We start from the raw sequence: 16495 nt of genomic DNA on the forward strand, positions 1-16495 counted from the left end.
ACATTTGGCAGGAGGTTAGGAAGTGAAGCTCAGTTTCCATCTCATTTTGTGGGCAGTGTGCACATAGCCTGTCTTTTCTTGAGAGCCAGGTCTGCCTACGGCAGCCATTCTCAATAGCAAGGCTAATCTCACTGAGTCTGTACATAGTCAAAGCTTTCTTTAAGTTTGGATCAGTCACCGTGGTCAGGTATTCTGCCACTGTGTACTCTCTGTTTAGGGTCAGTCACAGTGGTCAGGTATTCTGCCACTGTGTACTCTCTGTTTAGGGCCAGTCACCGTGGTCAGGTATTCTGCCACTGTGTACTCTCTGTTTAGGGCCAGTCACACAGTGTCCTCTTTAGAGAGGTTAGCCATGGATGGAATTTGTTATTATTATTATTATATATTTTATTTCACCTTTATTTAACCAGGTAAGGCTAGTTGAGAACAAGTTCTCATTTACAAATGCGACTTGGCCAAGATAAAGTAAAGCACTGCGACACAAACAGAGTTACACATGGAATAAACAAACATGCAGTCAATAATACAATAGAAATGAGGTGAGTTAAGGCAATAAATAGGCCATAGTGGTGAAATAATTAGAATACAGCAATTAAACACTGGAGTGATAGATGTGCAGAAGAGTGTGCAAGTAGAGATACTGGGGTGCAAAGGAGAAAATTAAATAAAATGAATAACAGTATGGGGGATGAGGTAGTTGGATGGGCTATTTACCAATGGGCAATGAACAGGTGCAGTGATCTGTGGTGCTTAAAGCTAATGAGGGAGATATGAGTCTCCAGCTTCAGTGATTTTTGCAGTTCGTTCCAGTCATTGGCAGCAGAGAACTGGAAGGAAAGGCAGCCAAATTAGGAATTGGCTTTGGTGGTGACCAGTGAGATACCTGCTGGAGCGCGTGCTACGAATGTGTGCTGCTATGGTGACCAGTGAGCTGCGATAAGGCGGGGCTTTACCTAGCAAAGACTTAGATGACCTGGAGCTAGTGGGTTTGGCGACGAATATGAAGCGAGGGCCAGCCAACGAGCGCATACAGGTCGCAGTGGTGGGTAGTATATGGGGCTTCGGTGACAAAACAGATGGCACTGTGATAGACTACATCCAATTTGTTGAGTAGGGTATTGGAGGCCATTTTGTAAATGACATCACCGAAGTCAAGGATCGGTAGGATAGTCAGTTGTACGAGGGTATGTTTGGCAGCATGAGTGAAGGATGCTTTGTTGTGAAATAGGAAGCTGATTCTAGATTTAATTTTGGATTGGAGATGCTTCATGTGAGTCTGGAACGAGAGTTTACAGTCTAACCAGACACCTAGGTATTTGTAGTCCATATATTCTAAGTCAGAACCATCCAGAGTAGTAAAGCTGGACAGGTGGGCAGCGATCAGTTGAAGAGCATGCATTTAGTTTTACTTGCATTTAAAAGCAGTTGGAGACCACGGAACGAGAGTTGTAATGACATTGAAGCTCGTCTGGAGGTTAGTTAACACAGTGTCCAAAGAAGGGTCAGAAGTATACAAAATGGTGTCGTCTGCGTAGAGGTGGATCAGAGAATCACCAGCAGCAAGAGTGACATTGATGTATACAGAGAAAAGAGTCGGCCCGAGAATTGAACCCTGTGGCACCCCCATAGAGACTGCCAGAGGTCCGGACAACAGGCCCTCCGATTTGACACACTGAACTGTCTGAGAAGTAGTTGGTGAACCAGGCGAGGCAATCATTTGAGAAACCAAGGCTGTTGAGTCTGCCGATGAGGATGTGGTGATTGACAGAGTCGAAAGCCTTGGCCAGGTCAATGAATACGGCTGCACAGTATTGTCTCTCATCGATTGTGGTTATGATATCGTTTTGGACCTTGAGCGTGGCTGAGGTGCACACATGACCAGCTCTGAAATCAGATTGCATAGTGAAGGAAGGTATGGTGGGATTTGAAATAGTTGGTGATCTTTTTGTTAACTTGGCTTTCGAAGACCTTAGAAAGGCAGGGTAGGATAGATATAGGTCTGTAGCAGTTTGTGTTTCTACACCTGCATTGATTACTGTTGTGTTTTAGGCTGGGTTTCTGTACAGCACTTTGAGATATCAGCTGATGTAAGGGCTATATGAATACATTTGATTTGATTCTAGAGTGTCTCCCCCTTTGAAGAGGGGGATGATCGTGGCAGCTTTCCAATCTTTGGAGATCTCAGACGATATGAAAGAGAGGTTGAACTGAATTAAAGGGTTTTGGGCACTGGCCAGCAGGGCTAGTAGATTTATAAATCAAATCAAATTTTATTTGTCACATACACATGGTTAGCAGATGTTAATGCGAGTGTAGCGAAATGCTTGTGCTTCTAGTTCCGACAATGCAGTAATAACGAACAAGTAATCTAACTAACAATTACAAAAAACTACTGTCTTATACACAGTGTAAGGGGATAAAGAATATGTACATAAGGATATATGAATGAGTGATGGTACAGAGCAGCATAGGCAAGATACAGTAGATGATATTGAGTACAGTATATACATATGAGATGAGTATGTAAACCAAGTGGCATAGTTAAAGTGGCTAGTGATACATGTATTACATAAGGATGCAGTCGATGATATAGAGTACAGTATCTACGTATGCATATGAGATGAATAATGTAGGGTAAGTAACATTATATAAGGTAGCATTGTTTAAAGTGGCTAGTGATATATTTACATCATTTCCCATCAATTCCCATTATTAAAGTGGCTGGAGTAGAGTCAGTGTCATTGACAGTGTGTTGGCAGTAGCCACTCAATGTTAGTGGTGGCTGTTTAACAGTCTGATGGCCTTGAGATAGAAGCTGTTTTTCAGTCTCTCGGTCCCAGCTTTGATGCACCTGTACTGACCTCGCCTTCTGGATGACAGCGGGGTGAACAGGCAGTGGTTCGGGTGGTTGATGTCCTTGATGATCTTTATGGCCTTCCTGTAGCATCGGGTGGTGTGGTGTCCTGGAGGGCAGGTAGTTTGCCCCCGGTGATGCGTTGTGCAGACCTCACTACCCTCTGGAGAGCCTTACGGTTGAGGGCGGTGCAGTTGCCATACCAGGCGGTGATACAGCCCGCCAGGATGCTCTCGATTGTGCATTTGTAGAAGTTTGTGAGTGCTTTTGGTGACAAGCCAAATTTCTTCAGCCTCCTGAGGTTGAAGAGGCGCTGCTGCGCCTTCCTCACGATGCTGTCTGTGTGAGTGGACCAATTCAGTTTGTCTGTGATGTGTATGCCGAGGAACTTAAAACTTGCTACCCTCTCCACTACTGTTCCATCGATGTGGATGGGGGGTGTTCCCTCTGCTGTTTCCTGAAGTCCACAATCATCTCCTTAGTTTTGTTGACGTTGAGTGTGAGGTTATTTTCCTGACACCACACTCCGAGGGCCCTCACCTCCTCCCTGTAGGCCGTCTCGTCGTTGTTGGTAATCAAGCCTACCACTGTTGTGTCGTCCGCAAACTTGATGATTGAGTTGGAGGTGTGCGTGGCCACGCAGTCGTGGGTGAACAGGGAGTACAGGAGAGGGCTCAGAACGCACCCTTGTGGGGCCCCAGTGTTGAGGATCAGCGGGGAGGAGATGTTGTTGCCTACCCTCACCACCTGGGGGCGGCCTGTCAGGAAGTCCAGTACCCAGTTGCATAGGGCGGGGTCGAGACCCAGGGTCTCGAGCTTGATGACGAGCTTGGAGGGTACTATGGTGTTGAATGCCGAGCTGTAGTCGATGAACAGCATTCTCACATAGGTATTCCTCTTGTCCAGATGGGTTAGGGCAGTGTGCAGTGTGGTTGAGATTGCATCGTCTGTGGACCTATTTGGGCGGTAAGCAAATTGCAGTGGGTCTAGGGTGTCAGGTAGGGTGGAGGTGATATGGTCCTTGACTAGTCTCTCAAAGCACTTCATGATGACGGATGTGAGTGCTACGGGGCGGTAGTCGTTTAGCTCAGTTACCTTAGCTTTCTTGGGAACAGGAACAATGGTGGCCCTCTTGAAGCATGTGGGAACAGCAGACTGGTATAGGGATTGATTGAATATGTCCGTAAACACACCGGCCAGCTGGTCTGCGCATGCTCTGAGGGCGCGGCTGGGGATGCCGTCTGGGCCTGCAGCCTTGCGAGGGTTAACACGTTTAAATGTCTTACTCACTTCGGCTGCAGTGAAGGAGAGACCGCATGTTTTCATTGCAGGCCGTGTCAGTGGCACTGTATTGTCCTCAAAGCGGGCAAAAAGTTATTTAGTCTGCCTGGGAGCAAGACATCCTGGTCCGTGACTGGGCTGGGTTTCTTCCTGTAGTCCGTGATTGACTGTAGACCCTGCCACATGCCTCGTGTCTGAATTGAATTGAGATTCTACTTTGTCTCTGTACTGGCGCTTAGCTTGTTTGATAGCCTTGCGGAGGGAATAGCTGCACTGTTTGTATTCAGTCATGTTACCAGACACCTTGCCCTGATTAAAAGCAGTGGTTCGTGCCTTCAGTTTCACACGAATGCTGCCATCAATCCACGGTTTCTGGTTAGGGAATGTTTTAATCGTTGCTATGGGAAAGACATCTTCAACGCACGTTCTAATGAACTCGCACACCGTATCAGCGTATTCGTCAATGTTGTTGTCTGACGCAATACGAAACATCTCCCAGTCCACGTGATGGAAGCAGTCTTGGAGTGTGGAGTAAGCTTGGTTTGGACCAGTGTTGGACAGACCTCAGCGTGGGAGCTTCTTGTTTTAGTTTCTGTCTGTAGGCAGGGATCAACAAAATGGAGTCGTGGTCAGCTTTTCCGAAAGGGGGCGGGGCAGGGCCTTATATGCGTCGCGGAAGTTAGAGTAACAATGATCCAGGGTCTTTCCACCCCTGGTTGCGCAATCGATATGCTGATAAAATTTAGGGAGTCTTGTTTTCAGATTAGCCTTGTTAAAATCCCCAGCTACAATGAATGCAGCCTCCGGATAAATCGTTTCCAGTTTGCAGAGAGTTAAATAAAGTTCGTTCAGAGCCATCGATGTGTCTGCTTGGGGGATATATACGTCTGTGATTATAATCGAAGAGAATTCTCTTGGTAGATAATGCGGTCTACATTTGATTGTGAGGAATTCTAAATCAGGTGAACAGAAGGATTTGAGTTCCTGTATGTTTCTTTCATCACACCATGTCACGTTGGCCATGAGGCATACGCCCCGCCCCTCTTCTTACCAGAAAGATGTTTGTTTCTGTCGGCGCAATGCGTGGAGAAACCCGCTGGCTGCACCGCTTCGGATAGAGTCTCTCCAGTTAGCCATGTTTCCGTGAAGCATAGAACGTAACAGTCTCTCTGATGTCCCTCTGGAATGCTACCCTTGCTCGGATTTCATCAACCTTGTTGTCAAGAGACTGGACATTGGCAAGAAGAATGCTAGGGAGTGGTGCACGATGTGCCCGTCTCCGGAGTCTGACCAGAAGACCGCTTCGTTTCACTCTTTTTCTGAGTCGTTTTTTTGGGTCGCTGCATGTAATCCACTCCGTTGTCCTGGTTGTAAGGCAGAACACAGGATCCGCGTCGCGAAAAACATATTCTTGGTCGTACTGATGGTGAGTTGACGCTGATCTTATATTCAGTAGCTCTTCTCGGCTGTATGTAATGAAACCTAAGATGACCTGGGGTACTAGTGTAAGAAATAACACGTAAAAAAAACAAAAAACTGCATAGTTTCCTAGGAACGCGAAGCGAGGCGGCCATCTCTGTCGGCGCCGGAAGTTAAAGCAGATTTATACTAGCCCGGTTAACATTCAAGTCCAAATGATGTGTCATGCGATGTTTGAAAAGAACCACATTTTACTGGCCTGTCAGGCTAGTTGGGAAAATGTTCTACTAGCCCAGTCTCAAAAGTACTAGCCTCGGGCTAGCTTTATATCCATCCCTAATTATAACCATTGGCTGCATGGCAGCTACAGGCCACTAAGCCCAGCCCAGTTCTTAGGAGAAAGTTAGAGAGAGATTGTGTGTGTGTGTGTGTGTGTGCGTGCGTGCGTGCGTGCTGGTGGGATTGTTTTCCCTGGCTTTCTTCCAGATTCCTAAATACCAATGCTCTTAAGCAAGACCGACAAGGAATCAAGACACACAAATGGAGCACACACAAAATTGATGCATGAACACACAGACACGCACTACCTCTCCCCAACCTTCATTGCTTTAGGCCCTGAAGCTCCTGAACATTTGTTCCAAATGCATTGTATAAACAGTACAGCACTACAACACATTTATCCATGTGACACAGTACACTGATCCCAGGGCTCTCTGCCTCCACTAACATCAATACAAAAGGCAAACTGGAGGCCTTTGGAAACATCTGTGTCTTGACCCAGGATTTCCATTAAGCGTGATGCAATTACATACCTACTTAACTTTAACACCAACGTTCCAGGGGAAAGGTTCAGCAGAAGTGGAATCCAGCCACTTTCTAGAAACTTCTGGCCCTTTGTCAACGGCCCAGTCGAAGCTAGCCAGTAAAATCTTCTGGTACTGTTTGGAGTCCTGGGCCTATATAAAGCATAAAGAGTAGAAGTGCTGATCTAGGAACAGTTTTGCCTTTTAGATCATAATTTATAAGATTACATGGACGAGGAGGACCTGATCCTAGATCAGCACTCCTACTTCGAGATGCATAGTGAATGATTGACAACCGACTGTGGTAGGTCAGGCTAAAGTTATTAACTTGTTTGCTTATAGTAGAAAGTGGTTTCAGTGGGTTACCCTTCCTATATCTCCCTTTTCTTTACCTCTCTTCCCCCCTTGCTTTCTCAAACTAAGTTCCTCCCTTTCTCGCTCAGTAGGATTATTCTCCACTTCTTCTATTGTTCCTTTCCCTCTCCTGTGCCATTGGTTTAGTAACAGTTCTCTGGGAATGTGCTGCTGCTGTTGCTAGCTCCCCTGGGGACCAATGGGCTGGTGGCTGGGTGAAGGCTGGCAGATGACAATTGCATTTGCAGCCAGAAGAACACAGCTCTCCACTGCTCAGTACATAAGAACACCTCCCTCCAAATCTCTCTCCTTTGATTAGAGACAGTGATTGTCATAAGTGGACCTCATAATCACCTTCTAAAAGAGGAACAGCTCAGATAAATAGAGCAATTTAAACCTTGACCTAGTGTGACAGAGAGAGAGAGCGAGGAGAGAGGGAGAAACAGGAATTGAGAGAGAAGGAAGCAGAGAGAGCGAGGAGAAAAGATGAACACACTTCTAATCATGTGCAAATTTGTAGTAACATCAACTTGCGTGTCTGTCACATGCTTTTATAAACACAAAGGAGTAATTGAGAAATATGTATTTCTTCCATAAAAACAACATCCTTGGGAAGACTCACAGGAGTGAGGAAACCTGGCTTATTCCTCAGAACTCAAAATCTGTTCTGGAACTCTCTCTATGGAATTCATTTCTCAATCATAAATCATAGTAATTCACAGACAGGCCAAGATTACATCTGTGATACAACATTCAACAGCTGGAACTGATAAAGTAACCTGTAATATGGCACACTGATGATATCGAATCTGAAAAAAACATATGTGGTTCATTATGTGAATGTTGGCTGGCCCTCGCTTCATACTCGTCGCCAAACCCACTGGCTCCAGGTAATCTACAAGTCTCTGCGAGGTAAAGCCCTGCCTTATCTCAGCTCACTGGTCACCATAGCAGCACCCATCCGTAGCACGCGCTCCAGCAGGTATACCTCACCTGTCACCCCCAAAGCCAATTCCTCCTTTGGTCGCCTTTCCTTCCAGTTCTCTGCTGCCAATGACTGGAACGAACTGCAAAAATCACTGAAGCTGGAGACTCATATCTCCCTCACTAGCTTTAAGCACCAGTTGTCAGAGCAGCTCACATATCACTGCACCTGTACATAGCCCATTGGTAAATAGCCCATCCAACTACCTCATCCCCATACTGTATTTATTTATTTATTTATCTTGCTCCTTTGCACCCCAGTATCTCTACTTGCACATTCATCTTCTGAACATCAATCACTCCAGTGTTTAATTGGTATATAGTAATTACTTCGCCACCATGGCCTATTTATTGCCTTACCTCCCTTATCTTACCTCATTTGCACACACTGCATATAGACTTTTTCTACTGTATTATTGACTGTATGTTAGTTTATTCTATGTGTAACTCTGTGTTGTTGTATATGTCGCACTGCTTTGCTTTATCTTGGCCAGGTCACAATTGTAAATGAAAACTTGTTCTAAACTAGCCTACCTGGTTAAATAAAGGTTAAATAAAAATAAATTTAAAACACAGGAACCGACCAACCTATCAACCGACCAACAAACAGACAAGACAGTCAGACAGACAGCGATGTGAAAGCTTTTATCCAGAACAATAACAAGAGGAGCCATTCAGTACCAATGTTTATACAGGATAAGCTCTAAGCAAGAACATTCTGGCTAAAGACTTACAGGAGTACCAGAAAGACAGAATAAGGTCAAATTGTATTGGAGAACAATTGCATGTAAATGCAGCTCTGCTCCCCTACAGAAATACTGCTACGCTCCCCTGTATTTAGCCTGGCTATTGTTATTGTACTGCTGCTCTATAATTACTTGTTACTTTTATTTCTTATTCTTATCTTTAAAAAAAAACTGTATTGTTGAACTACTTGCACCCCCACCTTTTACACCACTGCAACTCTCTGTCGTTATCATCTATACATAGTCACTTTAATAACTCTACCTACATGTACATATTACCTCAACTAATCAGTGCCCCATCACATTGACTCTGTAGCGGTACCCCCCTGAATATAGTCTCAATATAGTTATTTTACTGCTGCTCTTTAATTACTTGTTACTTTTATTTCTTATTCTTATCCATATTTTTTTAAACTGCAATGTTGGTTTGGGGCTCGTAAGTACGCATTTCACTGTAAGAGCTACACCTGTTGTATTCAGCATTTCACTGTAAGAGCTACACCTGTTGTATTCGGCATTGCAAGTCGGTGTGCAATACGGACTTTCAGCTCCCTCCAAAGAATTTCTATTGGGTTCAGGTCTGGAGACTGGCTAGGTGACTCCAGGACCTTGAGATGCTTCTTACGGAGTAACTCCTTAATTGCCCTGGCTGTGTGTTTCGGGTCGTTGTCATGCTGGAAGACCCAGCCACGACCCATCTTCAATGCTCTTACTGAGGGAAGGAGGTTGTTGGCATAGATCTCACGATACATGGCCCCATCCATCCTCCCCTCAATACGGTGCAGTCGTCCTGTCCCCTTTGCAGAAAAGCATCCCCAAAGAATGATGTTTCCACCTCCATGCTTCACGGTTGGGTGTTCTTGGGGTTGTACTAATCCTTCTTCTTCCTCCAAACACAGCGAGTGGAGTTTAGACCAAAAAGCTCTATTTTTGTCTCATCAGACCACATGACCTTCTCCCATTCCTCCTCTGGATCATCCAGATGGTCATTGGCAGGGGGACCTTGCGTGCGCTGCAGGATTTTAATCCATGACGGCGTAGTGTGTTACTAATGGTTTTCTTTGAGACTGTGGTCCCAGCTCTCTTCAGGTCATTGACCAGGTCCTGCCGTGTAGTTCTGGGCTGATCCCTCACCTTCCTCATGATCATTGATGCCCCACGAGGTGAGATCTTGTATGGAGCCCCAGAGCAAGGGTGATTGACCGTCATCTTGAACTTCTTTAATTTTCTAATAATTTTGCCAACAGTTGCCTTCTCACCAAGCTGCTTGCCTATTGTCCTGTAGCCCATTCCAGCCTTGTGCAGGTCTATAATTTTATCCCTGATGTCCTTACACAGCTCTCTGGTCTTGGCCATTGTGGAGAGGTTAGAGTCTGTTTGATTGAGTGTGTGGATGTGGACAGGTATCTTTTATACAGGTAACGAGTTCAAACAGGTGCAGTTAATACAGGTAATGAGTGGAGAACAGGTGGGCTTCTTAAAGAAAAACTAACAGGTCTGTGAGAGCTGGAATTCTTACTGGTTGGTAGGTGATCAAATACTTAAATCATGCAATAAAATGCAAATTAATTACTTAAAAATCATACAATGTGATTTTTTGGATTCAGAAACACTTCACAGTTGAAGTGTACCTATGATAAAAATTACAGACCTCTACATGCTTTGTAAGTAAGAAAAAAAGGTCCCTTTTTCTAATATTTGGTATTGGTTGACGATTTGATAACATTCCGTATCCAAAATATGGAAAAATAGAGAAAATCAGAAAGGGGATTAAATACTTTTTCACTGCAGTGTACGTAAAAGATTATGCACACATGACTGTAGGTTGCTTAGGATAAAAATGCCTGCTAAATCGCATATATTATATCATTATTGATGTCTCCAGGAAAGAAGAGTAAGCTTACTAATTATTACCTCACCACTCTTCTACAACTATAGAAATAGAATGTGTTCAACCGTCAAAAAATAACTTGAATGGGAATGTCCGTTCTATAAATTATATTTCTACATCTAAAACACCCACTGAGTGACATTAGGAAACACCGGAGGCTGTATGATCAGTGCCAAAGCTGACATGATCCCCAACAGATTATGATGGATGATTTGCAACTAAATGATTCCCTGTCTCAAAAACAAATACTGTCTGGAGTTCAGACATGACTAGAGACATTGATTCAGCCATAGGATGTAGACATTCAGTATTTCTGTTAACATAAGCATTCTTTTCCACCCTGTTTTCATAATAATAATAATAAATTCAACTTTCATAGCGCTAATCATTACATAAAGAATCTCAAAATGTTTGAAGCAACAGAAAGACTTGCAATTTAGACAAAACAACATCACAACAACATGAGCTGGATAGTCATTAGAAAGTTCATGGCTTGAGCGGTCATTGGCAATAACATTTGACACGCTCTAATCCAACATATTTCATGAGGGAGGAGACCCAACCTCAAGCTGCAATAGGCTGAGTTTACACAGGCAGTCCAATTCTAATAGATTTTTTTAATGAATTGGTATTTTGACCAATCACATAAGATCTTTCACATCATATCTTTTTCAGAGCTGATCTGATTGGTCAAAAGACAAATTAGTGTGAAAAAAAAGAATTGGGCTGCCTGTAAACACAGCCACAGAGAACTAACTACATGTCATAGGACAGATCTGTACAGTAGCCTATTCTCACTATTTTTACCAGACGCTTAAACATTTTCTCAGGGACCCTTAATTTCTTATGAAAGTGTCCAGCCCTGTATGAGTCTACCCCCATACAGTAATTTGCACACGGACAAAAAATGCCACACAACTCAGCTGTGTGTAAAATGTGGGGATAGTCAGACTTTCAAATCAGGACACAGCTTTATGATTCAGATGAGATGAAACTTAATCAGCAACTCAAATGACATCCCAGGGAATGACATATCAGACAAACTGTGACTACTAGTTGTGTTAAATGCTGACATGAGAAATATGAGTTCCACCTGTTGCATAACAAGGCTATTCCCCTCCTGCCTCAAATAGCCTACGAGGTGAGAGGTGAGGTGAGATCATTAGAATAAGGTAAGGTATGATTTTTGAAGTTTGTGTCTGTAATATGTAGAATTACAGCAGCCTTAGTCGGCAAGATGAATGTCCGCCTATAGCCTACTGCGAGGTTCCCCAACTGGCAGCCCGTGGGCGATTATATTTCCCCCCCAAGTTCTGAGCACATTTTTTTATTTTTTATTGTTCGATTTAAGACTGTAAAAACACCAGCATTTCAATATGTGAAATCTGTTCCAAAGTATTCCCACGCATAATATAAGGATACTGTATGTGTGATCGTCTACAAATGTAAACAAGTTTTTTAATTGATTCGGTTTTACATTTACATTTTAGCTGACGCTCTTATCCAGAGCGATTTGCAGGAGAAATGTGGGTTACATGTCTTACTCTAGCGCATATCGACGGATTGTTTTAATCAAATCGGCTCAGCTATTCTAACCAGCAACCTTTCAGTTACTGGCCCAACGCTCTTAACCGCTATTCACATATTATATATGTTTGGGCTTCTTGCAGTCAATTTGCCGTCAACAAACGATTAGAGGATTATGTTCCAGCTTCCTGACCATCCTCGCAAGAACAAATCAGACCGTGACTGAATCTAGTTGATGATCCCTTGCCAACTTCATGTTCATGTGCATAAAACAACAAAAAATAGCACGTACAAAGATAAGCCAGTTGTTGTATTGTAAGCAATATAGTTTATATTAGAGCAATATTATATTATAATATTGTGGTCCAATATGTTGCATTTGAACACTCCTTCCTATAAGGCGACATTTTATCAGGGGATTCAGCATCACGGAGGAGATTGTCTATGTGCAAAGCAAATGAACTGAAACTGCACAGAAAGTCCATAATTAGCACAACGCCTATTCAACTATGAATCAAAAACAGAGCATGGTTATTGCAGCCTATATTGCATTACAATAACAGCGCACGTTTCGTTTCAGACGTGTCGGCTACAATGTTGAAAATATGTCTATGCAACAGTTGGCTACTTACATAAAGCGAAGTGGCTGAGATTCGTGCAATATCACCCTGAGTTGCTTTCAATTCCCTGTCTCGCGTACTATTGTAATATTTCCACTAGTCTATTTGCTAAATGCAGCAAAATCTTTGGAAGCGTTCCTTTAAATTGCACGTACCTGATATTCCTCCTCCAATAACTATAACGTCGTATGTGTTCTGTGCTGTCATGGTGTTGTTATGCCGCTCTCTCTTGCTCACACTGTCACTGTCTATCTCTCGCTCTCTACCAGCGCTGCTGTTCGCTCGCCTTGCTCGGTGGTGCTAAACGCCACGAGGACAGAGGATCGCATCTGTATTAAAAGCGGCGGAGACAGGCCCAATTTAGCCGACTCCGCCTACGGGTTGTAGCCTACTCTGCATGATTCTGTGGTGATATGACAGGTGAGAGGCACAATCATTGCTCCTTGTCCTAGAAAGACACCGCTCATTGCCTCCAATAAAACAATAGGCTTCTACTTACTGTATGATATGATTTGGACATTGTACAGACAGACAATCTATCTATCTGTCTACCCGTGCAAGCTTTTAGGGGCCTAAACTGAAAAACCTGTGTTTTTTATGTCAAACGGTTTTGTTATATTTCAATCTTCTGTGATGTAATATTGGGATGCAAACTGAAAATTGAATACATTTCAACTATATCTGACATGGTACAGCTGCCTTTTTTTTTTTTTTAAAGCCGATGTGTGTGAGGTGTAGACTTTAGTTTCAAAGTAGATTTGTTTTAGATTTGTTTTAGACTATCAAGAATCACCTCTGTGTGACCCTGATTTAGCCCACTGCAGTAAAAGTCTAATTCTATGTAAACAAAACAAAAATGTGTATTTTTCTGCATATCTAAGCATATCGCTTTAGCTGTCTGTATACTCCTGACTAGAGTTTATTTTTTAAAAGAAACTAAATATGTTTCGCTGCAACTCTGCTGAAATCTGGGTAAAATGTTGAAAGTCATGTTATCCAGTACATTTAGTTATTTATTGCTTTTCTAAAGTCAACTTACCTTGCCAGCAGCCATGCCGTCTAAGATAGTTACATAAGCTAACTGTAACGGTTTTCTAGTGGTGATGAAGGAGAGTCGGACCAAACTGCAGCGTGTCGATTGCGATCCATGTTTAATACAACAAAGAAAACACGAACACTACACAAAACAATAAACGAAACCGAAACAGCCTATCTGGTGCACACTAACAGAGAGTACACATAGGACACTAAGGACAATCACCCACGACAAACTCAAAGAATATGGCTGCCTAAATATGGTTCCCAATCAGAGACAACGATAAGCACCTGCCTCTGATTGAGAACCACTCCAGACAGCCATAGACCTTGCTAGACAACCCACTAAGCTACAATCCCAATACCACCACCAAAACCCCAAGACAAACACACCACAATTACAACAACCCCATGCCACACCCTGGCCTGACCAAATACATAAAGATAAACACAAAAAGCTTTGACCAGGGCGTGACAGAACCCCCCCCCCTAAGGTGCGGACTCCCGAACGCACCTCAAAACAATAGGGAGGGTCCGGGTGGGCGTCTGTCCATGGTGGCGGCTCCGGCGCGGGACGTGGACCCCACTCCTTTAATGTCTTAGTCCCCTCTCCCTTCGTCCCTGGATAGTACACCCTCGCCGCCGACCATGGCCTAGTAGTCCTCACCCAGAACCCCACTGGACTGAGGAGCAGATCGGGACTGAAGGACAGCTCGGGACCGAGGCAGCTCGGGACTAAGGGGAAGCTCGGGAGTGAGAGGAAGCTCAGGAGTGAGAGGAAGCTCAGGAGTGAGAGGAAGCTCAGGAGTGAGAGGAAGCTCAGGCAGGTCGATAGATCTACCAGCTCCTGGCTGGCTGGTGGTTTCAGCAGATCCTGGCTGACTGGCAGATCCTGGCTGACTGGCAGATCCTGGCTGACTGGCAGATCTGGAAGAGTCAGGTTGACTGGCAGATCTGGAAGAGTCAGGTTGACTGGCAGATCTGGAAGAGTCAGGTTGACTGGCAGATCTGGAAGAGTCAGGTTGACTGGCAGATCTGGAAGAGTCTGGCTGACTGGCAGATCTGGAAGAGTCTGGCTGACTGGCAGATCTGGCGGCGCTGGCAGATCTGGAAGAGTGCTGGGCAGACTGGCGGTGCTGGGCAGACTGGCGGCGCTGGGCAGACTGGCGGCGCTGGGCAGACTGGCGGCGCTGGGCAGACTGGCGATGCTGGGCAGACTGGCGGCGCTGGGCAGACTGACGACGCTGGGCAGACTGGCGGTGCTGGGCAGACTGGTGGCGCTGGGCAGACTGGCGGCACTAGCTGCTCCATATAGGCTGACAGCTCTGGCGGCTTCTTACAGACTGACCGCTCTGGCGGCTCCGTGCTGACTGGCGGCTCCGTGCTGACTGGCAGCTCCTTGCAGACTGGCAGCTCCTTACAGACTGACAGCTCCATGCAGACTGACAGCTCCGTGCAGACTGACAGCTCCTTGCAGACTGGCAGCTCCTTGCAGACTGGCAGCTCCTTGCAGACTGGCAGCTCCATGCAGACTGGCAGTTCCATGCAGACTGGCAGCTCCATGCAGACTGGCTGCTCTATGCAGACTGACAGCTCTGGCTGCTTCATGCAGACTGACAGCTCTGGCTGCTCCATGTAGACTGGCTGCTTCATGCAGACTGGCAGCTCGGGCTGCTTCATGCAGACTGACAGCTCTGGCTGCTCCATGCGGACTGACAGCTCTGGCTGCTCCATGCGGACTGACAGCTCCATGCAGACTGACAGCTCTGGCTGCTTCATGCAGACTGGCAGCTCTGGCTGCGCTAAACAGGCGGGAGGCTCCGGCAGCGCTGTAGAGGAGGAAGGCTCTGGCTGCGCTGAACAGGCGGGAGGCTCCGGCAGCGCTGTAGAGGAGAAAGGCTCTGGCTGCGCTAAACAGGCGGGAGACTCCAGCAGCGCAGGAGAGGAGAAAATGCGCTGGCTGCGCTGAACAGGCGAGGCACACTGAAGGCCTGGTGCGTGGTGCTGGAACTGGTGGTACTGGATCGAGGACACGCACAGGAAGCCTGGTGCGGGGAGCTGCTACCGGAGGGCTGGGGTGTGGTACTGGATAGACCGGACCGTGCAGGCGCACTGGAGCTCTTGAGCACCGAGCCTGCCCAACCTTACCTGGCTCGATGCCCACTCTAGCCCGGCCGATACGAGGAGCTGGAATATACCGAACCGGGCTGTGCACCCGCACTGGAGACACCGTGCGCTCCACAGCATAACACGGTGCCTGCCCGGTCTCTCCAGCCCCCCGGTAAGCACAGGGAGTTTGCGCAGGTCTCCTACCTGGCATAGCCATACTCCCTGTGAGCCCCCCCCCAATAAATTTTTGGGGCTGACTCTCGGGCTTCCATCCGCTCTGCCGTGCTAGCTCCTCATAATGCCGCCTCTCTGCTTTTGCTGCCTCCAGCTCGGCTTTGGGGCGACAATAATCTCCAGGCTCATTCCAGGGTCCTTTACCGTCCAATTCCTCCTCCCATGTCCATATCTCCAGGTGGTGCAACCTCTCCCACTGTAGCTGCTGCTGCTCCTGCTGCTGCTGCCTCTGTTGCCTCTTCTCCTGTTGCTCCTTTGGGCGGCTACACTCCCCTGGTTTAGCCCAGGGTCCTCTCCCGTCGAAGATCTCCTCCCATGACCAGAAATCCTTGTTGAGCATCTCCTTTTTCGGCTGCTCCTGCCTGTTGACACGCCGCTTGGTCCGTTGGTGGTGGGTGATTCTGTAACGGTTTTCTAGTGGTGATGAAGGAGAGTCGGACCAAACTGCAGCGTGTCGATTGCGATCCATGTTTAATACAACAAAGAAAACACGAACACTACACAAAACAATAAACGAAACCGAAACAGCCTATCTGGTGCACACTAACAGAGAGTACACATAGGACACTAAGGACAATCACCCACGACAAACTCAAAGAATATGGCTGCCTAAATATGGTTCCCAATCAGAGACAACG

General features: G+C 45.8%; 1 protein-coding gene across 1 annotated transcript in view; it reads right to left on the reverse strand.

Moving 5' to 3' along the window:
- The window catches only part of LOC112242720 (monoamine oxidase), a 71775-nt gene extending 58964 nt beyond the window's left edge, over positions 1-12811 (reverse strand). Inside the window, exon 1 of the mRNA XM_042319945.1 lies at positions 12635-12811. Coding sequence (XP_042175879.1) covers positions 12635-12686 — 52 coding nt within the window. The 5' untranslated portion in view covers positions 12687-12811. The remainder of the gene's footprint in view (positions 1-12634) is intronic.
- Positions 12812-16495: the final 3684 nt, after the last annotated feature.

This window comes from Oncorhynchus tshawytscha, linkage group LG03, assembly GCF_018296145.1.
Source record: "Oncorhynchus tshawytscha isolate Ot180627B linkage group LG03, Otsh_v2.0, whole genome shotgun sequence".
Classification (NCBI taxonomy): domain Eukaryota; kingdom Metazoa; phylum Chordata; class Actinopteri; order Salmoniformes; family Salmonidae; genus Oncorhynchus; species Oncorhynchus tshawytscha.